Genomic DNA, 22,741 nt, shown 5'->3' with positions numbered 1-22,741 from the left:
ATGCCATTGAATTTCAAGGGGTGATGCTTAGGTCATCTCTTGCTGGAGATGGTCATTGCCTGGTCCTTGTCTGGCACAAATGTTACTCGCCACTTGTCAGCCCAAGCCTGAATATCATCCAGGTCTTGCTGCATGTGGACATGGACTGCCTCAGTATTTGAGGCATTGTGAATGATGCTGAACATTGCACAATCATCAGTGAACATCTCCACTTCAGACCTTATGATGGAATGAAGGTCATTGATGAAGCAGCTGGAGATGGTTGGGCCTAGGACACTACCCTGTGGAACTCCTGCAGTGATGTCCTGGAACTGAGATGATTGACCTCCAACAACCACAACCATCTACATTTGTGCTTGGTCTGACTCCAACCAGCGGAGAGTTTTCCCAATGATTCCCATTGACTACAGTTTTGCTAAGGTTTTGTGATGCCAAATCCAGTCAAATGCTGCATTGATGTCAAGGGCAGTCACTTTCATCCCACCTCTGGAGCTCAGCCCTTTTGTCCATGTTTGAAACAAGACTGGAATGAGGAAAGGAGCTGAGTGACCCTGGCGGAACCCAAATGAGTGTCAGTGAGCAGGTTATTGCTGAGCAATTGCCGCTTGAAAGCACTGTTGATGACCCCTTCCTTTACATTTCTGATGGTCGCGAGTAGACTGATGGGTAATTGGCCGGGTTGGATTTGTCCTGCTTTTTGTGTACAAGACATGCCTAAGCGATTTTTCACATTGTTGGGCAGATGCCAGTATTGTAGCTGCACTGAAACAGCTTGGCTAGGGGCGCGGCAAGCTCTGGAGCACAAGCCTTCAATACTGTTGCTGGAATATTGTCAGGGCCCATAGCCTTTGCAGTATCTAGTGCCTTCAGCTGTTTCTTGATATCACGTGGAGTGAATTGAATTGGCTGAAGACTGGCATCTGTGATGCTGAGGGCATCTGGAGGAGGCCGAGATGGATCATCCACTCGGCATTTTTGCTTCAAAATTGTAGCAAATGCTTCAGCTTTATCTTTTGCACTGATGTACTGGACTCCCCCATCATTGAGGATGGGGATATTTGTGGAGCCTCCTCCTCCAGTGAGTAGTTTAATTGTCCGCCATCATTCATGACTGGACATGGCAGGATTGCAGAGCTTAGATGTGACTCATTGGTTAGATAATTACTTAGTTCTGTGTTACTTGCTGATTATGCTGTTCGGCACACAAGTAGTCCAGTGTTATAGTGTCACCAGCTTGACAATTCATCTTTAGGTATGCCAGATGCTGCTCCAGGGATGCCCTCCTGCACTTTTCATTGATCCAAGGTTAATTCCCTGGCTTGGTGGTAATGGTAGAGAGTGGGAAATACCGGGCCATTAGGTTATAGATTGTGGTTGAGTTCAGTTCTGCTGCTGCTGATCGCTCACAGTGCCTCATGGCTGCCCTGTCTTGAGTTGCTAGATCTGTTTGAAATCTATCCCAATTAGCATGATGATGGAGGGAATCCTCAATGTGAAGACATTAGCGCCTTCCACCACTTACGCACAGTGGCAGCAGTGTGTAGTGCATCTACAAGATGCACCGCAGCAACTCACCAAGGCTCCTTTGACTGCACCTTCTAAATCCATGACATTTGCCACCAAGAAGAACAAGAGCAACAGATGCATGGGAGCACCAGACCTGCAACTTCCTCTCCAGGCCAAACACTATCCTGACCTGGAACAATATCACTGTTCCTTTACTGTCACTGGGTCAAAATACTGGGACTCCCTTCCCAGAAGTGCTGTGGGCATATATGCACCAGAAATATTGCAGTGGCTCAAGAAGGTGTCTCACCACCTCCTTCTCTGGGGCAATTTGGGATAGACAACAAATGCTGGCCTTGCCAAGGACTCCCACATCCAGCAAACAATAAAGAAAATTGCTGGTTTTAAATTTGCGATTGAGAGCTTCTTGTTAACCATGGGTATAAAGGGATTTGGGGCAAGGTTAGGAATTAGGTCACAAATCAACTATGCTATCACTTAATGTTTCTGGATTTTCACACTTTGTTTGATAATGTGGCTCACAGGAGGATTCAGTCGCTTCCTTTAAAGGAAGTAGAACAATGTGGCTAGAAATTCAATTATGTTTATTTTTCTCCATTTTGTGTTCACAGATCCAAACTCCAGAATCACTGAGATCTTGACAAAATGGGATGATTTCCAGCTGTTCCAGTTGACAAAATTTTACTGGGACAGACTAGAACAGGCGATTGAAGAAGGGGTGGATGGACTCAGCTCATTGTTAACATTCGAGCGGATTTTTAATGGACAAGAACATCGGGTAAGTGGGACGGTTGCAATGAGTTAGGATTATTTAAATATTACAGAACTTGCAGAATGTAAGGATGATAGAAGACCAAGATCTATCTAGATCATCTTCTAACACCCAGGCAGTCACATGCTGATAATGGTGATAAATCAACCTCCAATAATTAGTCCACACCAGAACCAAGCATGAGGTGAGGAAAGCCTCAGAGGTAGAGAGCTTTGTGAACCGTCGATCCAAAGTGAACTGAATTTTCCAAGCATACAACACTTACCACATACAGATACAGCAGCATTGTGATTATGTTACTGAATTAGCAAACTAGTAGCCTGGACTCATACTCCAGAGACCTGAGCTTAGATCTCACTTTGACAGTTTGTGAATTTGAACTAAGGAAATAGGATAATATTGAACTTTCGTCAAAAGCCATCCGGTTCACTGATATCCTTTAGGGAAGGAAACCTGCCGTTCTTACTCATCCTGACCTGTATATGGCTCCAGACACCCAGCAACATGGCTGACTCTTCACTGCCCTCTGAAATGGTCTAGAACAACATGCAACACAGCTACAAATAGGTGTAAAAAGAGCCCACAGCATTGGATTCAGTCACAGCTCAGTCGTCCATGCAAAGTCCCCACTAACATTGAAGGACTTGTAACAAATGTGACTAATAAAACAACAGCCTGACATAAGAATAATCCTGTCAATATGACCATCAAACGCCATCCCAGCCTCTTCTGCTACTATTCCTGGGTATGCCCTTTCCCACTAGATGGATCCACCACAGATGGCAGCCTAGGGGGATACAGTAACCAGGAAGAGTCCTCAATATAGATTCAGAACCCCAGGAAATCTCTTGGCATGAGACCAAAGATAGACAACAAAACCACCATCTGATTATTGCCCTCCTTCAGTTGATGAATATGGACTCCTCCAGGTTAATTAGAAAAAGCAAGGGCAGAGAATTCACTATAGGTGGGGACTTAATTTCTCCCATCAAGAATGGCTCAGTAGCACCACTAATGACGGTGCTTTCTGAGTCTTGAAAGACATATCTGCCAGACTGGGCTTGCAGCAGTTGGCCAGAGAACCAACAGGAGATAAAACCCTATTTGTCCTCACCCATCTACCTATTGCAGATGCATCTGTCTATGATACTATAGGAGTGACCACTGCACGGTCTGTGTAAGAAACAAAGTACCGTCTTCAAACTGAAGATACCTCTCATTGTGTTGTGCGATAGTATCACCGTGCTAAATGTGATGGATACACAATAGATCGACTGTCTCTAAACTGACTATCCACAAAGCGCTGTGGGCCATCAGCTTCAGAATTGTGGTAAGGCATATCCATCACTCCACCATTTCAATCAAACCAGGGGCTCAACCCTGGTCCAATTAATGTGTAGGAGAGCGTTGCAGGATCAGCATCAGGGGTATATAAACATGAGATGGCAACCTGGTGAGGCTACAACATATCACCATAACATATATACTTCACATCTGTCTTCACCCAAGAGAATGTGGATGAAGGTATCGAACATGGGGAGAGAGACTGCAAGGTTCTTGAGCAAATCTATATAGGGAGTGACAAGGTATTGGAGGTGTTGGCAGGCTTGAATGTGGACACATCTCCAGGTCCGGATGATTTGTGTCCCAGACTGCTGAGGGAGGCAAGGGGGGAGGTCGCAGGCGCTCTGACCCAAATTTTTAATTCCTCTCTGGCCACGGGGAAAGTGCCAGAGGACTGCAGAACAGCTAATGTGGTTTTGCTATTTAAGAAGGGTTTTAAGGGAGAAGCCAGGGATCTACAGGCCGTAGCCTAACTTCAGTGGTAGGGAAACTATTGGAAAAAATTCTGAAGGCGAGAATCTATCTCCACTTGAAGAGGCAAGGTTTGATCAGGGATAGTCAGCATGGCTTTGTCAAAGGGAGGTCATGCCTAACAAATTTAATCTAATTTATTGAGGAGGTGACCAGGTGTGTAGATGAGGGTAGTGCAGTTGATGTAGTTTATGTGGATTTCAGCAAAGCCTTTGACAACGTCCCACATGGGAGACTTATAAAGAAGGCAAATGCACATGGGGTACAGGGTAATTTGATGAGGTGGATTTAAAATTTGCTTAATTGTCGGAGACAGAGGGTGATGACAGAAGGATATTTTAGTGACAGGAAGCCCGTGTCCAGTGGCGTACACAGGGATCTGTGCTGGGTCCCCTATTATTCGTCATTTATATAAACAACATAGATGACTATGTAGGGGGTATGATTAGTAAGTTTGCGGATGACACAAAGATTGGCCGGGTGGTTAACAGTGAGGATGAATGTCTTGGGCTACAGGAAGATGTAAGCGGGATGGTCAAATGGGCAGATAAGTGGCAGATGGAATTTAACCCTGAAAAGTGTGAGGTGATACAATTTGGAAGGAGTAATTTGACAAGGAAGTACTCAATGAACGGCATGGCACCAGGAAGTTCTGAGGAACAAAGGGACCTCAGCGTGTGTGTCTATAGATCTCTGAAGGTGGAGGGGCATGTTAGTGAGATGGTGAAAAAGGCATATGGGACACTTGCCTTTATCAATCGAGGCATAGATTACAAAAGTAGGGAGGTCATGCTGGAGTTGTATAGAACTTTGGTGAGGCCACAGCTGGAGTACTTTGTGCAGTTCTGGTTGCCACATTATAGGAAAAATGTGATTGCACTGAAGGGGGTGCAGAGGAGGTTCACCAGGATGTTGCCTGGTAAGAAATATTTAAGTTATGAAGAGATGTTGGATAGACTTGGGTTGTTTTCATTGGACAGAGAAGACTGAGGGATGACCTGATTGAGGTGTACAAGATTATGAAGGGATAAAAACAAAAAAACTGCGGATGCTGGAAATCCAAAACAAAAACAGAATTACCTGGAAAAACTCAGCAGGTCTGGCAGCATCGGCGGAGAAGAAAAGAGTTGACGTTTCGAGTCCTCATGACCCTTCGACTGAACTTGAGTTCGAGTCCAAGAAAGAGTTGAAATATAAGCTGGTTTAAGGTGTGTGGGGGGGGTGGGGGGGGGGGGGGTGCGGAGAGAGAGAGAGAGAAGTGGAGGGGGTTGATGTGGTTGTAGGGACAAACAAGCAGTGATAGAAGCAGATCATCAAAAGATGTCACCAACAATAGAACAAAAGAACACATAAGTGTTAAAGTTGGTGATATTATCTAAACAAATGTGCTAATTAAGAATGGATGGTAGGGCACTCAAGGTATAGCTCTAGTGGGGGTGGGGAGAGCATAAAATATTTTAAAATATTTAAAAATAATGGAAATAGGTGGGAAAAGAAAAATCTATATAATTTATTGGAAAAAACAAAAAGGGGGAAACAGAAAGGGGATGGGGATGGGGGAGGGAGCTCAAGACCTAAAGTTGTTGAATTCAATATTCACTCCGGAAGGCTGTAAAGTGCCTAGTCGGAAGATGAGGTGTTGTTCCTCCAGTTTGCGTTGGGCTTCACTGGAACAATGCAGCAAGCCAAGGACAGATATGTGGGCAAGAGAGCAGGGTGGAGTGTTAAAATGGCAAGCGACAGGGAGGTTTGGGTCATTCTTGCGGACAGACCGCAGATGTTCTGCAAAGCGGTCGCCCAGTTTACGTTTGGTCTCTCCAATGTAGAGGAGACCACATTGGGAGCAACGAATGCAGTAGACTACGTTGGGGGAAATGCAAGTGAAATGCTGCTTCACTTGAAAGGAGTGTTTGGGCCCTTGGACGGTGAGGAGAGAGGAAGTGAAGGGGCAGGTGTTGCATCTTTTGCGTGGGCATGGGGTGGTGCCATAGGAGGGGGTTGAGGAGTAGGGGGTGACGGAGGAGTGGACCAGGGTGTCCAGGAGGGAGCGATCCTTACGGAATGCCGATAGGGGGGGTGAAGGGAAGATGTGTTTGGTGGTGGCATCATGCTGGAGTTGGCGGAAATGGCAGAGGATGATCCTTTGAATGCGGAGGCTGGTGGGGTGATAAGTGAGGACAAGGGGGACCCTATCATGTTTCTGGGAGGGAGGAGAAGGCGTGAGGGCGGATGCACGGGAGATGGGCCGGACACGGTTGAGGGCCCTGTCAACGACCGTGGGTGGAAAACCTCGGTTAAGGAAGAAGGAGGACATGTCAGAGGAAACGTTTTTGAAGGTAGCATCATCGGAACAGATGCGACGGAGGCGAAGGAACTGAGAGAATGGGATGGAGTCCTTACAGGAAGCGGGGTATGAGGAGCTGTAGTCGAGGTAGCTGTGGGAGTTGGTGGGTTTGTAATGGATATTGGTGGACAGTCTATCACCAGAGATTGAGACAGAAAGGTCAAGGAAGGGAAGGGAAGTGTCAGAGATGGACCACGTGAAAATGATGGAGAGGTGGAGATTGGAAGCAAAATTAATAAATTTTTCCAAGTCCCGCCGAGAGCATGAAGCAGCACCGAAGTAATCATCGATGTACCGGAGAAAGAGTTGTGGAAGGGGGCCGGAGTAGGACTGGAACAAGGAATGTTCCACGTACCCCATAAAGAGACAGGCATAGCTGGGGCCCATGCCGGTACCTATAGCCACACCTTTTATTTGGAGGAAGTGAGAGGAGTTGAAGGAGAAATTGTTCAGTGTGAGAACAAGTTCAGCCAGACGGAGGAGAGTAGTGGTGGATGGGGATTGTTCAGGCCTCTGTTCGAGGAAGAAGCTAAGGGCCCTCAGACCATCCTGGTGGGGGATGGAGGTGTAGAGGGATTGGACATCCATGGTGAAGAGGAAGCGGTTGGGGCCAGGGAACTGGAAATTGTTGATGTGACGTAAGGTGTCAGAGGAATCACGGATGTAGGTGGGAAGGGACTGGACAAGGGGAGAGAGAAGGGAGTCAAGATAACGAGAAATGAGTTCTGTGGGGCAGGAGATTATGAAGGGCATGGACAGAATGGATAGGGAGCAGCTGTTCCCCTTAGTTGAAGGGTTAGTCATGAGAGGGCACAAGTTCAAGGTGAGGGGCAGGAGGTTTAGTGGGGGCTGTAAGAAAACACATTTTTTCCCAAAAGGTGGTGATGGTCTGGAATGCGCTGCCTGGGAGGGTGGTGGAGGCGGGTTGCCTCACACCCTGTAAAAAGTACCTGGATGAGCACTTGGCATGTCATAAAATTCAAAGCTATGGGCTGGTAAATGGGATTAGGTAGGTAGGGCAGGTGTTTCTCACGTTTGGATGCAGACTCAATGGAACGAAGGGCCTCTTCTGCACTTTGTGATTCTGTGATATAAGAAGCAAGTGATCCCACAACCATCAGTGCATATAGCTTTGCATTCCTGCCAGACCAGTAATATCGTGGTGAACAGCTAAACAACTAAATGGAGGAGAATAATCCACAAACATTCACATAATCAATGATGGGGAGCCCAGCACGAGTGCAAAAGATAAGGCTGAAGCTTTTGCAACTACCTTCAGTCCAAAGTGTTTAGTGGATGATTCATCCACTCGGTTTTGGTTCCCATCTTCACTGAAACAAGTCTTCAGCCAATTTAAATCCCTCCACATGATGTAAAAGGAGCAACCGAGCTCACTGGATGCAAGGTCCCCAACAATATCCCAGCTGTTATGCTGGAGATTAGTGCTCCAGGACTAGCCATAATTCTAGTCAAGTTGTTTCAGTGCAACACTGGCATCTCCCTGACAATGTGTAAAATTGCACGGGAATATCCTATCCATGAAAAGCAGGACAAATCTAAGTCAGCAATTGCAATTCTATCAGCCTACTCCGAGTCATCAGCAAAACAATGGAAGGTATCGTTGACAGTGCTTTGAACTGGCCCTTACTCAGCAATAACCTGCTCACCAAAACTCAGTTTAGGTTTTGCCAGGACCACTCTGCTCCAGACTTAATCGCAGCTTTGGCTCAAACATGGCCAAAAGAATTCCAAAGGAGAGGTGATGGTGCTTTCCCTTCACATCAAGGCAGCATTTGAGCTAATGTGGCATCAAGGTGTCCTCACAAAATTGAAGTCAATGGGAAACAGCAATCATATTACTTCTCAATCTTTTTTTTCCAGTGAGGACATGCCCAGTTTACACAATAGCTCCTCGCCCAACCCCTCCATCCTCTCAATCGCTCTAGTTGTTCTCTTCAGTAGCTCTCATAACCTTAGATAAAAGCAAAGAACTGTGGATGCTGGAAATCCAAAACAAAAACAGAAACAGAAATACCTGGAAAAACTCAGCAGGTCTGGCAGCATCGGCGGAGAGGAGCACAGTTGACGTTTCGAGTCCTCATGACCCTTCAACGGAACTAAGTAAAAATAGGAAAGGGGTGAAAAAAAGGTTTAAGGGATGTGGTGGGGGGAGGGGGTGGTTGTTGGGACAAGAAGCTTAGTAATAGGTGGCGATAACCAAAAGATGTCACAGACAAAGGTCAAAAATGTGTTGAAGGTGGTGATATTATCTAAAGGAATGTGCTAATCAAGAGTAGACAGCAGGACAAACAAGGTACAGATAGACCTAGTGGGGGTGGGGTGGGGTGAAGGAATACTAAAAGGGCTAAAACTTAGAGATAAACAATGGGTGATAAGTGGGGTGTAAGGAGCTGAAGTCGAGGTAGCTGTGGGAGTCGGTAGGCTTGTAGTGGATATTGTTGGACAGTCTATCACCAGAAATTGAGACAGAGAGGTCAAGGAAGGGAAGGGAAGTGTCAGTCAATTTCTGGTGATAGACTGTCCACCAGTATCCATTGCAAGCCCACCGACTCCCACAGCTACCTCGACTACAGCTCCTCACACCCCGCTTCCTGTAAGGACTCCATCCCATTCTCTCAGTTCCTTTGTCTCCGTCGCACTGCCACTTTCAAAAACAGTTCCTCTGACATGTTTTCCTTCTTCCTTATCCTAGGTTTTCCACCCACGGTGGTTGACAGGGCCCTCAACCATGTCCAGCCCATCTCCCGCGCATCCACCCTCACACCTTCTTCTCCCTCCCAGAAACATGATAGGGTCCTCCTTGTCCTCACTTATCACCCCACCAGCCTCCGCATTCAAAGGATCATCCTCCACCATTTCCGCCAACTCCAGCATGATGCCCCCACCAAACACATCTTCCCTTCACCCCCCTGGCAGCATTCTGTAGGGATCGTTCCCTCCGTGATACCCTGGTCCACTCCTCCATCACTCCCTACTCCTCAACCCCCTCCCACAGCACCTTCCCTTGCAACTGCAGAAGATGCAACACCGGCCCCTTCACTTCCTCTCTCCTCACCATCCAAGGGCCCAAACACTCCTTTCAAGTGAAGCAGCATTTCACTTGCACTTCCCTCAACTTAGTCTACTGCATTTGTTGCTCCCAATGCGGTTTCCTCAACATTGGAGAGACCAAACACAGACTGGGTGACCGTTTTTCAGAACACCTTCGGTCTGTCTGCAAGCATTACCCAGACCCTCCTGTTGCTCGCCATTTCAAAACTCCACCCTGCTCTCATGCCCATATGTCTGTCCTTGGCCTGCTGAATTGTTCCAGTGGAACTCAACGCAAACTGGAGGAACAGCACCTCATCTTCCGACTGGGCACTTTACAGCCTTCCGGACTGAATATTGAGTTCAACAATTTTAGATCTTGAACTCTCTCCTCCATCCCCACCCCCTTTCCGTTTCTTCCACCTCCTTTTTTTCCAATAACTGATATAGATTTTTCTTTTACCACCTATTTCCATTATTTTTAAATGTATTTCCACCCGTTGTTTATCTCTACCTTTTAGCCCTTTTAGTAGTCCATCCCCCCATCCCACCCCCACTAGGTCTATCTGTACCTTGTTTGTCCTGCTGTCTACTCTTAATTAGCACATTCCTTTAGATAATATCACCACCTTCAACATCTCTTTGTCCTTTTGTCTGTGACATCGTTTAGTTATCTCCACCTATCACTGGTCCACTATCCAGCTCTACTTGTACCACCTCCTTAAACCAGCTTATATTTCACCCATTTACTATTTTTACTTCGTTTTGTTGAAGGGTCATGAGGACTCGAAACGTCAACTGTGCTCCTCTCAGCTGATGCTGCCAGACATGCTGAGTTTTTCCAGGTATTTGTTTTTCTGTTTCTGCTCTCATAACCTTGTTGTACTGAGGCAATCAGGATTATACACCGTATTCTAAGTATGGTCACATCAATGTTTTTAGCAAGTTGCAAATTACCTCACTTTTGGCTCAATATTGCCTTCTTAATGCACCCCAACACCTAATTTGCTTTCCATGCTGCCACTGAGAATTGTTCCCATATTAGATAACGGAATCACCAAATCTTACAGAATAGAAATGGGAAAATGGATCGAACTGTAAATATTGTGAATCTGACACAATGATATGAAACTGGAAACACCCAGCAGATCCATCATTATCTGTAAAATGATAGGGGAATGATTCAGGTTTATCTCTGGTGTGGACTGACAATAAAAGGAAAGAGTTTGATGAGGCTGGGAAAAGGAGGGAACAGGGAGGGTATAGTGGGAAAGCAATGAGTTACCAGAAAACTTCTAAACAGTAAATTGAGAAACGGTAGATGACAGAAATAAGCCTGTGGGTTAAACAAAAGACATTTGAAAACAATGGAGAGTTGAAAATGTGCAAAACCCAAACTAAGAAAGAAAGCCAAAGGGAAATGCTGTGGGTCAGAAAAAAACAATCGTTTCCCCCATCGATGCTGTGATTTTATCTCATGCTTCGGAGGCTTGAAGACTTTCATCAATTCATCCTTTCATCTGCTCACCTTGAATCCTAAATTCTCAAATACCCACGTTAACAATAACTCCTCATCCCTGGTAACATGCTGATGAATCTGCAGGACAGTTCCTTCAGTGTTTATATTTCATTCAATAATGGAGTGTCCAAAACTGCACACAACTGGAATAAATTATTTTTCTCTGTCTTCCTGGTGTGACCCATCACTCCTCATAGGAGCTTCAGCAAACTAAACTCATTCAATCTGCAACTTCCCCTCCAACCATTCTGACTTGGGACTCTATCGCCGTTCCCTCACTGTCACTAGGTCAAAAAGAGAATGTCCTTCCCAGCAGCACTGTGGGTGTACCGGTACCAGATGGACTGCAACAGTTCAAGAAGGTCGCTCACCACTGCCTTCTCTAGGGTATTTAAGAATGAGTAACAAATGCTGACTTAGCCAGTGATGCCCACATCTCGTCAAAGAATATTTAAAAATTCCTGTCCCTGTTTCTCACTCTGACAGTCACCCCTCATGTGTGAACGTCAGGTAATTGAGTTCATTCACTGTGTAATTTCCTGCCTCTATACTCTTGGTGTGGAACGTAACTCCCTTTTCCTACTGTTAGACATTGGAAAAATTGACCCCATTGTCTGCTATCCCTGCCACAAACTCCATCTTCTCACCACTTGATTTTATTTGTCCGCCTGGTCACTGACTAAAGCTTAGCCAGGCTATCTGTGATTTCAGTGTCCACCTTCAAGCTGAACTCAATTTGCTGCAAACTTGCCAGCACAATAATATCCTACTTCTCTCCACAAAACACTGCATGACTCTACCCCTATCGCAACACTTCTCCTGAACCTTCATCCATGTATTTGGAACAGTTGAGTGTGGAGGTAACCAAGGTAACCTTGCAACCTCTGGAATGTTAAGCTACTTGGATTCTGCTACCTGTACCCTGTACCACTCCAGGTCCCAGGTATCACTTGTGTGCTCACCTATAATATCTCCCAGTCCTCAGATGCCTTCAATTTAAAATTCCCCTTCTTCTGTTTAAATAAGTTAATGACCTTGACCCTTTCGTTCCTTGTAAGCTGCTCGAGTCCTGAAACCTCCCATTGGAATTCTCCATTGCTCTGACTCTTGCCTTATGATCAGTCACTCCTTCACACCACCACAGTGTTCAGTTACCTTGGGTCCCACTCACTCTCAAAACCTATCCACTTCCCACTCCTTACCAAGTTTTCATACTCGTAGCAAATTTGCAAAAATACCAAGCTTCTGAACTTTCAGTTACTGAGGGGGAAATTGATCGGATTGATTGGATTTTTCACCATTATTATTGGTCGATTCTCCTGACAGATAAATCAACAGCACTGGTTTGGTTCAGACAATGGTGATTTCTCTGCCAGTTTTCATTTTAAGATTCCCATTCTTCTGTTAATATAACTTAATGACCAGAATCGTCCCTTCCCTTCCACCAGAGATCTGAGTTGCTGCTATTTTCTTGCTGAGTAAATGAGAAACTATGACAGCAAGAAGTCAGTGTGAGGAAACAAGTGGATCATATTGTCAATCAATAATTTGACAAATAAGACTCATCACACTGATCACATTAAAATACTGCAGATTGTCAATGATCCCTCACTCTCCCCAAAATGTATTTCAGACTTCTGGCTTAGTTTATTCACATTTATTTGATGTTAATGACTGAAATGAGATGAAGATGATTTTTAGTGAATGTTCATTATGCATCAATTCTCGGCCCAGTGACTGTTTATTGTGCTCAAAACAATTGGAAATGCCATCACTGAGCAGATCCTTTCCTCCTCATTCTCGGTGGTTATCTTTCACTCTGATCCTCAATATATTCATTATTATTCTTTGCAGAAAGTCACCGAGCTCACGGATAAGGGAAACTGGGCGGAGAGTTCCAAGCTTCTCCTAAGTCTGGTGATGGAGAAAGGCTCTTGGGCCCGAAGGGTGATGTGGGAATCCTTTCTGAAAGTGCATCATGGGGTCCCAAAGTTGAATAAAATAATAAAAGAAATACAGGAACTTGGTACGGTAAAATCACACAGTGAATTCAATTTCAGATTGAAACATTGCAGATTTTGCTATAACATGACACAAATCTGATTTCATGAATGTTAATTGCTTTAAACAGGTTCTGATCCATTTGATTACATGAACATTGGAAGAGGCTTATCTGAAGTACCCAGTCACCTGAAAGGTAAGAGATGAAATGGACATTTAAAACCATTTCACTTTTTTAAATTCATTCATGGGATGTGGGCTTCGCTGGCAGGGCTAGCATTTATTGCCCATCCCTAGTTGCCCTTGAGAAGGTGGGGGTGAGCTGCCTTCTTGAGCCACTGCAGTCCATGTGGTGTAGGTACACTCACAGTGCTGTTAGGAAGGGAGCTCCAGGATTTTGACCTAGCGACAGTGAAGGAACAGCAATATATTTCCAAGTCAGGATGGTGAGGGACTTGGAGGGTAACCTCCAGGTGGTCGTGTTCCCATCTATCTGCTGCCCTGGTCCTCATAGGTGGTAGTGGTCGTGGGTTTTGAAGATGCTGTCTCTGGAGACTTGGCGAATTCCTGCAGTGCACCTTGTAGATGGTACACACTGCTGCTACTGTGTGTCAGTGGTGGAGGGAGTGAATGTTTGTGGATGTCGTGCCAATCAAGCGGACTGATTTGTCCTGGACGGTGTCCAGCTTCTTGTGTTGTGGGAGCTGCACTCATCCAGGCAAGTGGGGAGTATTCCATCACACTCCTGACTTGTGCCTTGTAGATGGTGGACAGCTTTGTGGAGTCAGGAGGTGAGTTACTTATTGCACGATTCTTAGCCTCTGACCTACTCTTGTAGCTAGAGTATTTTTGTGGCTAGTCCAGTTCAGTTACTGGTCAATGGTAACCCCTGCGATGTTGGTAGTGGGGGATTCAATGATGGTACTACCATTGAACATCAAAGGGTGATGGTTGAATTCCCTCTTGTTGGACATCGTCATTTTCTGACACTTGTGTGGCGTGAATGTTACTTGCTACTTGTTAACCATGCCCTCCTGCACTCTTCTTTGAACCCCTGGCTTGATGGTATTTGTTGAGTGGGGGAAACGCCGGGCCATGAGGTTACAGTTTGTGTTTGAGTGCAATTCAGCTGCTGCTGATGGCCCACATCGATGCCCAGTCTTGAGTTGGCTGGATCTGATTGAAATCTATCCCATTTAGCACGGTGGTAGTGCCACAAAACACAAAGGAGGATATCCTCAATGTGAAGGCGGGACTTCGTCTGCATAATGACAGTGCGATGATCACTCCTACCGATACTGTCATGGACAGATGCATCAGCGGCAGGCAGGTTGGTGAGGATGAGGTCAAGTATGTTTTTCCCCTCTTGTTGGTTCCCTCTCCGCCTGCTGCAGACCCAATCTAGCAGCTATGTCATTTAGGACTCGGCCAGCTCGGTGAGTAATGGTGCTACCGAGCCACTCTTGGTGATGGACATTGAAGTCCCCCACTCAGAGTACTGTGCTGTTGCCACCCTCAGTGCTTCCTTCACTCAACATAGAGGAGAACGGAATCAGCTGAGGGAGAGCGGCACATGGTGCTCAGCAAGAGGTTTCCTTGCCCACGTTTAACCTGATGCAATGAGAATTCTTGGAGTCGATGTTGAGGACACCCAGGGTAAATACCACTGTGCCGCCACCTCTGCTGACAGGACACCTGTATTATCCCAGTCCCAGGGATAAGGATGGATATTATCCGATAATATGGGACATTATCTCCATGAGGATTGACCAGCCTGTGAGGCAGCTCTCCCAATAAGGAGGAATTTACAGGGTCGACAGGGCTGTGATTGCTGTTGTAGTTTCCTAGGTCGATACCGGGTGCTGTGTCTGGTTTCATTCCTATTTTGTGTTACAACTGCGTGTGAGGCCATTTCAGAGCTAACTGCAAAGAGCTAATTGCTGTGGGTCTGAAGGTGCACGTAGGCCAGACCAGGTAAGGACGGCAGATGGGTTGAACCAGATGGGTTTTTACAACAATCGACAATGGTTTCATGGTCATCATTAGGCCTTTAATTCCAGATTTGTATTGAATTCAAATTCTCCCATCCACCATGGCGGGATTCGAACCCAGGCTCCCAGAGCAGTACTCTGGGTCTCTGGGTTACTAGTTCAGCGACAATACCATCACCTCCTTTCTGATAATCTGAATGATTGGAACCTTTGTTTTAGAGATTCTCAGATTCTGAAAATCAGAAAATCAAGTGCTGGGAAACAGGATTGAACATGATGAGGATTTGTCATTGATCCTCAACTATGGACATATTCAATTTACAATTCATATGAAATGATTTCTGTTGTATTCTGTAAATATGTGGGCATTGCATTTCTTGACTTAGTCCAGCTGCTGTTTGCTATTCTGATATTATATACACACCTGCCAGAATCCCACTATGCTGTGAATCAGAATGCGAACCGGTGTGTGCACTGATTCTCTGGGCTCACAGTGAAGAGCTGGGCCTTGAGCCAGATGTTATGGGTTCCCTGCACCCAAGAAATCATTCCTATCATTAACAAATCAAATGCTGAGCGGGAAGATCGCAGAAGGTCCATCAAGCCAATTCCACACCACAATGGCTCAACAATGATGGCTAAACAGTTCTTCCTGCTGCTGCCTCCCACTCCCCCACCCCTGCCACTCTCAAGGATCATGCAATCTCCTGGTCGAGGCAAAAATAGAAAAGCCCAGAGCCAGTGTGGGAAAACGTTCCCTCGTATTCTTCTCTGACCTCCTCAGTTGATCGAATCCAATTCAGGAAATCGTGTTGTCCAGTTGTTACCTATAAGCCAGTTACTTTCTACATGATGCGATCTCTGTCCAAGTCAGGAACTGGTCCAGCTCCCTCTTCAGAGTCAGCACTGACCATAGCAACTGGAAACTCATTCCAAAGGCTCACAATTCTCCTGGCAGAGAAAAGAAACACTGAATATGCTGTCCATTCCTACACTTACATAGTTTAAACTAGTCCTACCCAATTTGATAAACTAGCATAATCTATCAATCGGGACTCTATCCAGGCATCCATGTATTTACTAGGTCTCTGTAAATTAGTGTAAATCTTTTCTGCTTGAAATTAAACAAATTAAAATCCTTCAGCCTGTCTGAGTAGCTGAGCTTCTCTAAGCTGGGAATCATTCCTGCAGCTCTCCTTTGGAACTTTTCCAATGGCATTATATTATCCAACACGTAGGGGTAACCAAAACTGTGCACACTATTGAGATGTGGTCTGACTGGGAACCTGGACAGGCAATGTGATAGCCCTTGTTTAACACTGATTGGTTCAATTAATATAAACTCAATACTTTGTTAGCTTTAACTACAGTTTTTCTGCATTGATCATGAACCTTAAGTGATCTGTACACAGTAGCACCAAGATCTTTTTTATCTCTCACCCTGTCTCAGTATTGTTCCCTGAAAATGATGCTTGTATTCAATATTGGCTGAATCAATATGTATGAGGTACAGTTATCTGAATGGAACACTGTTTGCCAATGTGTGTCCACAGTTGTAGCACATCTAAACGTTTTATTGGATTTGATCACCCTCTACTATCTTAATCTTCAAATCAATGTTTTTGTCATCTGAAAACGTATATATTGTACTCCTAACACCCTACTACTTGTGCTCCTGATTCATATTTTCACCCTTGTCCAGCTCATGACTACAGATTGTCAAAAGTCATGGGTGTAGGACCAGCTCTCGGGAGAGCTCACTTGTAACATATCTTCAAATTAAATTTGAGGTTCGGGATTGAAGAGACTTCCTAAACCAGAGTTACAAATTTCAACTCATACTCCATCAAATGAAGTAACCTAGTGTGAGGATGCTTATCAAAGGCTTTCTGAAAGTCTAGAGTGACAATGTCCACCAGATTTCTCCCATGCCTTATCCTAGTGACTTCCTCAATAAACTCCACCAAATTTTCTCGACACAAGCTAATTTATTTGAAGTTGTGTTGTGAATTTCTAAAGGCATCTTCCCTTTCCCAGTGATCATAAAGAACATTCCTTATTATCCCTTCCACCATTTGTCCCTTTTTAAATTGTACAGATAATGTTAAAGAAATTTGAAACATTGCATTTTTATTATTTCACGGAACAGAATGAGAGGTCAGAAAGTCTTTGATCTGAAATGAGAATATCTACAGATATTCACACAACAGAATATTGATATGGAGAAATGTGAGGAAAGGGAATATTCAGGGTGACTGGGAATCTACTGACCCATTTCCTCATGGCGGTGAAAGAGAGCTCACTATTCTACTCAAAGAGTAATCCAACATTTCACGGGTTGTGTTTGAACCCAATGCAATAATTAGAATAAATATATTTTTAATTTCCAAACACTAAATTGTGGGAAACTAGAAGCAAAGCTAATTATTTGTAAACAGTTCAAATGAACTGTGAATGTTACTGCTCTAATGTTACATGGAGTGAAATAGTTCTATTTCTAGTTCTGATCAGTAAGATGACAGGACTATTATAAAAACACAATCAATGTATGCATGTGTAAAACTCCTGAAAAATTGTTAGCAGTTTCTGAAACGCAGTACAACAGGAAAAGATTTATTCTTTTTGAGTTCTCTGTTCGAAGGCAGGTCCAACTCACAGCTAAACCATGGTAGGGCAAGGAGGCAGGTCCAAGATCCACTTGAGCTGGAATGGAATCGAACCCCATGCTGTTGGCACTAACCTGATCCACACTGGCTGTTCAGTCAACTGAGCCAATCAGCCCTAATATCTCAGAGAACCTGCCCACAGCCTGACAGAATACCAGAAGGACTCTTGCTTTCCAAGTGCACAGTGATGTCAAAGATAACTTGCTGAAGGCAGGTTGCAATGACAGTGGGACTCCTGAACAATTACAGTCACTCCCTCTCCCACTCCTATCCAATGTCCTATTTACCATTGCTGCAGAAGATTGGCTTCGCTGAGGATTTCATAAACTGATTGACAAGAACACCTACCACCATATAACCAGGGCCTTTGTGGATTTGTAATGAGGTGTCCAGAGCAAGGGCAGGTCAGAAAGTGTTAACCCTCAGAGAGAAAATATTGCCTTTATAAAATCTCCATGTTCAGTAAATATTAGAACCAAGTGACGACTTTAAATTTCACATGTCTATTGCTCACTTTCAAGCGAGGTTTCCAATAATTGAGCTTTAATTCCTGCACAAACTTCGATTGAAACCATAAAATGAATCTACCTATTCAGCAAGATCATATTGAGAAGCCTTTTATGTTACTACAACTAATATTTTCTGTCTACTCTAATTGAAGGTGTTCAGCAGAAACACAAGGAGATCCTCCGGGTACAAACTGAAACATTGAGAGTGAACACTATCCTAATAAAGGAGAAGATTAAGATTTTCCAGCTGGTTGATCGATACGCTGAGCTAACAATCATTTCTAATGTTCGAGATCGGACACTTGTAGAACATGAACTGCTGGCAAGAGGCCGGGACCATGAAGAGTGGAGAGAGAAACATCTCCGGAGAGAACTGGAAAAAATCCGAACTGATCAATTATTCCAGAGCAGTTTTTCCCTGAGAAAATCTGAATCTGGGAGCTCCGCAGCAGTGAGTGGAGTCCCAGGGATTGGAAAAACAACAATGGTACAAAGGATTGTTTATGACTGGGCCACTGGGAAAATATTTCCAGACTTTCAATTTGTTTTCAGTTTTAAATTCCGGGATTTGAACAATATTAACAGTAGAATAAATTTGAGGAATTTGATCCTGGATCAGTATCCTTACTTTGGGAATGTTCTGGGAGAGCTCTGGAAGAACCCAGAGGGATTGCTGTTTATATTCGATGGTTTGGATGAATTCAAGGACAGTATTGATTTTGCTGATAATCAGAGAAATACAGAACCTCAGTTCATGTGCACAGACCCTGAATGCTGGTGTGAAGTGTCTGACATTGTGTCCAGTTTAATACAGCACAAGCTGCTCCCAGGATGTTCAGTGCTAGTGACCAGCCGCCCCACTGCATTACATTTATTGGAAAAGGCTGAGATCAGTGTCTGGGCTGAAATCCTGGGATTTGTTGGTGATGAACGGAAGGAATATTTCAACAAGTTTTTTGAAGATCAGACGGTGGCAGCAGCTGTTTTCAAACACGTGGAGGGGAACGAGATCTTGTACACCATGTGCTACAACCCTTCCTACTGCTGGATCCTCGGTCTGTCACTGGGTCCTTTCTTTACACAAAGAGACAGGAAACAGCAGCAAGTTCCCAGGACCATCACCCAACTGTATTCCTACTATATTTACAACATTCTGAAAAACCATGGCCGAGAGATTGAAAGCCCCCGTGATGTGTTCCTGAAGCTTGGTGAGATGGCCTTCACAGGAGTCTCTGAGAAGAAGATTGTGTTTAGAAATGGAGATTTGATCAAGTACAATCTGCAACCTTCCCAGTTCCTGTCTGGGTTCCTGATGGAACTTTTGGAGAGAGATGATTCTACCCAGAATGTGGTTTACACGTTCCCACACCTCACCATCCAAGAGTTTGTAGGTGCACTCGCACAATTCCTGACTCCCAATCCCAAGGACATCCAGAAACTGCTCAGTGAAGCAGACAGTGAAAAAGATGGGAGATTTGAGATATTTCTCCGTTTTGTTGCTGGTCTCTCCTCCCCACAGTCAGCTTGGCCCCTGGAGGAGTTTCTGAGTCCATTTCTTCATCAAACAACCTGTCGAGTGATTGACTGGGTGAAGGAGAAGGTTAAAGGTCAGATTGGAAACACAGCTACTGAAACTGGTAAAAGGAACCTCCTGAATACATTCCACTACCTGTTTGAGTCTCAGAATAAAGCACTGGCTCAGGCCACATTGGGAGCTGTGGAAACACTTGCATTTAGTGGATTGAGACTGACCCCGATTGACTGTGTGGTCCTGTCTCATGTCCTTGGACTCTGTGATACAATAAAATGCCTCGATCTAAACCAGTGCAACATTCAGTGTGAAGGACTCCAGCGGCTGGAAAACATTCTGTACAAATGCCAGAAGTTGAGGTAATTGCTTGTTTGGTCCTGTGGCTCATATTTTCATTATTGAAGTATTTTTTTCTATTTTACAAATGAAAAAATAAATCACTTCCAGTTCAAGAAAAAAGAGGCCGAGTCAGAAAAAAACTTTACAAAATAGGATGAGTGTAAAATTCCAAATTGGAAAATATGAATAATGCCTTTGTGAACAAATTGTTGGGATACTTAATGGTCAATTAAATAGTTTAAGCGTGGGATTTTGATCATAAGAAATAGTGCTAATTATTTACAAAGGGAACAGATTATAGATAGTCTAAGGATAATAAACACCAGTGGAGATAAAATAACTTAAATAATAATAACTATTATAAACCATATCAACTGTAAGCTGTGCTGATCACAAGGGAAAATAAGTCCTATATATCATCATCATTAATCAAATTGTTTCTGGTGGGAGGGTGAAATATCTTAAATTTAGATAATTACGAAAGAAGACCTTTCGAATTCTGATTATTTAAATTTGCTCCCAATTCTGTTCATTTAATGAAGAAACCTGCTGCTGATCTATAAGTTCGAAGTCGCCCATTGCACGTTTATACCCAGAATGCAGAAACACGCTGGACAACTGGGAGTAATTTCAGGAATCTGTACCATTGACTGGTTCTTACTCAGAGTGGACAGTCTCTGGCAGAACTGATAGTTGAACAGCTACAACAGGATTTTCTGATAATCCACCCCACATCTGGGAAACTGCTGCAAGCAGGGAACTCGCGGAAATTCCCTTGAAATATAATAAAAGCTGCACCTGCAGTAAATGTCACTGTTAGTTAATAGGGTGCAACATGGGAAACACACCTCCTATATCAACTCGGGGAACAGGGACATGTCAACTTTGTAACAGGACAGAATAAACTTTCCTTGTTGCATGAAATCCAGCGGATAGATTTTACAGCAGCAGTTAGCACACTTTGACGATATCCAGTAATATCTGGAAATCAAGACGTGGAAGGGAGAGAGGAACCTGGTGAAATTAGAATCACTAGGGAAGCAGTGCTGAGTGAACTGATGGAGCTGCAGGCTGACAAGACTCCATGTCCTGATGGGCTTCATCTTAGGGTCTTAAAAGAGGTGGCTAAAGAGGTCATGTATGCGCTGGTGATAATTTTGCAATATTTGCAAGATTCCGGAAAGGTTCCATCTGATTGGAAAGTAGCAAATATAACCCCTCTATTCAAGTAGGGAGGGAGGCAGGAAGCAGGAAACCATAAGCCAGCTAGCTTGACGTCTGATGTGGGGAAGGTGTTAGAATCGATCGTTAAGGGGGTTATAGCTGGGCACTTAGAGAAACTCAAGATAATGGGGAAGAGTAAACATGGTTTTCTGAAAGGGCAATCATATATAACCAATTTAATGAAGTTCTTTGAAGGAGTGACATGTGCAGTGGATAGAGGGAAACCTGTAGATATACTGTGCTTGGATTTCCAAAGGCATTTAATAAAGTGCCACATCAAAGGTTATTGCATAAAATAAAGACCATGGTGTAGGGATTAACTTATTAGCATGGATAGAAGATTGGCTGGCTTTCAGAAAACAGAGGCTATGCATCATTGGGTCTTTTTTCTGATTGGCAGGATGTGACGAGTAACTGCTGGGAGTGCTAAATTTAAGGAGTGCAGGTGCCATTTCAAACCCAGATAAATTAGAATCATTTTTTTCGTCTGCTTAGTGTTCTGCTGAGTGTTGTATTTATTTGTTGTCCATCATATAGGGCTATGAAATGGGCATTGTGGGCTCATACCTCCTGAATGCGTAATATCCACTTGTTAACAATTTCAGATTACTGAATGACATGCTGGACCCTCTATTAGTAAAGTGCATGGCAGCCTGGATACTGTGCAAATCTCTCACCTTCACATTCTACCAAACTCCCACTCTCCTACTGGACCAAAGCTTTAAAGACACTCAGACATTGTCAATGGCAGTGAAGCCTTTGTTCATCATGTTGTCTTGGAGACCCAGCCAAACTCTTTCCTCCTGCCTTCATGACTGTGCCCTGCAGCACACTGGCACAAGATTGCACATACTGAGGCCTTACTCACCCTGGCCACCTTCATGAGATCAATGAGGCCCTTCTGGCATTGAGGCCAGGTTCTCCTGACAAGCCCAACATTGCTGACCTCTTCAGCTCCTGCTCCCAGGCAGCACGTGTTTGGCTTGGCTTCTTCCTCTTCCCACCAGATGGCATCAGCTGCTCATGTTGGTTGGACACTGCATGTACGAGGGCTCTGAGTGAGTCCTCATTAAATCGAGGGGCTGGTTTGGCCCTTCTCCCCTGTTTCTCCCCTCGCTCCAATGGCGCTGACATCTCTGAAGGAAAACATGCAGCAACTAGACAAATCCTCCATGCAACAGTTCAAAAAGAATGCCTGCTCTGCTCAGTGGAAAAGTATGGAGACAGCAGGATTCATAAATAAACACTCAGCTTAACAGCCTGGAAATAGCTGAAGTCCAAGTGAGCCTCCAAGCTGTGAACAATGCCAGCATTTGTTCTGTCCTCTGACACTGCCCCATTCCAGGGGGCCCATTAAATTACTGACTGACTTCATTTCGGGTCAAGGCCAATGACCTCAAAGGCTGGATATGCCGCCCTCCAATACTGATTGGACAGATGCTTGCCCCCTGT

General features: G+C 44.4%; 1 protein-coding gene across 5 annotated transcripts in view; it reads left to right on the top strand.

Moving 5' to 3' along the window:
* LOC121273517 (NACHT, LRR and PYD domains-containing protein 3-like) overlaps window positions 1-22,741 on the top strand; it is a 92,511-nt gene that overhangs the window by 39,447 nt on the left and 30,323 nt on the right. For 3 of the 5 annotated variants that reach the window (XM_041180682.1, XM_041180683.1, XM_041180684.1), the window contains 4 exons: window positions 2,139-2,305; window positions 12,883-13,054; window positions 13,160-13,225; window positions 18,348-20,085. In XM_041180682.1, the coding sequence (XP_041036616.1) occupies window positions 2,139-2,305; window positions 12,883-13,054; window positions 13,160-13,225; window positions 18,348-20,085 (2,143 nt within the window). Of the gene's footprint in view, window positions 1-2,138; window positions 2,306-10,283; window positions 10,355-12,882; window positions 13,055-13,159; window positions 13,226-18,347; window positions 20,086-22,741 lie in introns of those variants that run through there. The other 2 variants (XM_041180685.1, XM_041180686.1) reach the window with 2 other exon arrangements.

Source organism: Carcharodon carcharias (genome assembly GCF_017639515.1).
Source record: "Carcharodon carcharias isolate sCarCar2 chromosome 24 unlocalized genomic scaffold, sCarCar2.pri SUPER_24_unloc_2, whole genome shotgun sequence".
NCBI classification, from domain to species: domain Eukaryota; kingdom Metazoa; phylum Chordata; class Chondrichthyes; order Lamniformes; family Lamnidae; genus Carcharodon; species Carcharodon carcharias.
Note: the sequence above shows the minus strand (reverse complement) of the source record. Positions and strands in the feature narration are given on the sequence as shown.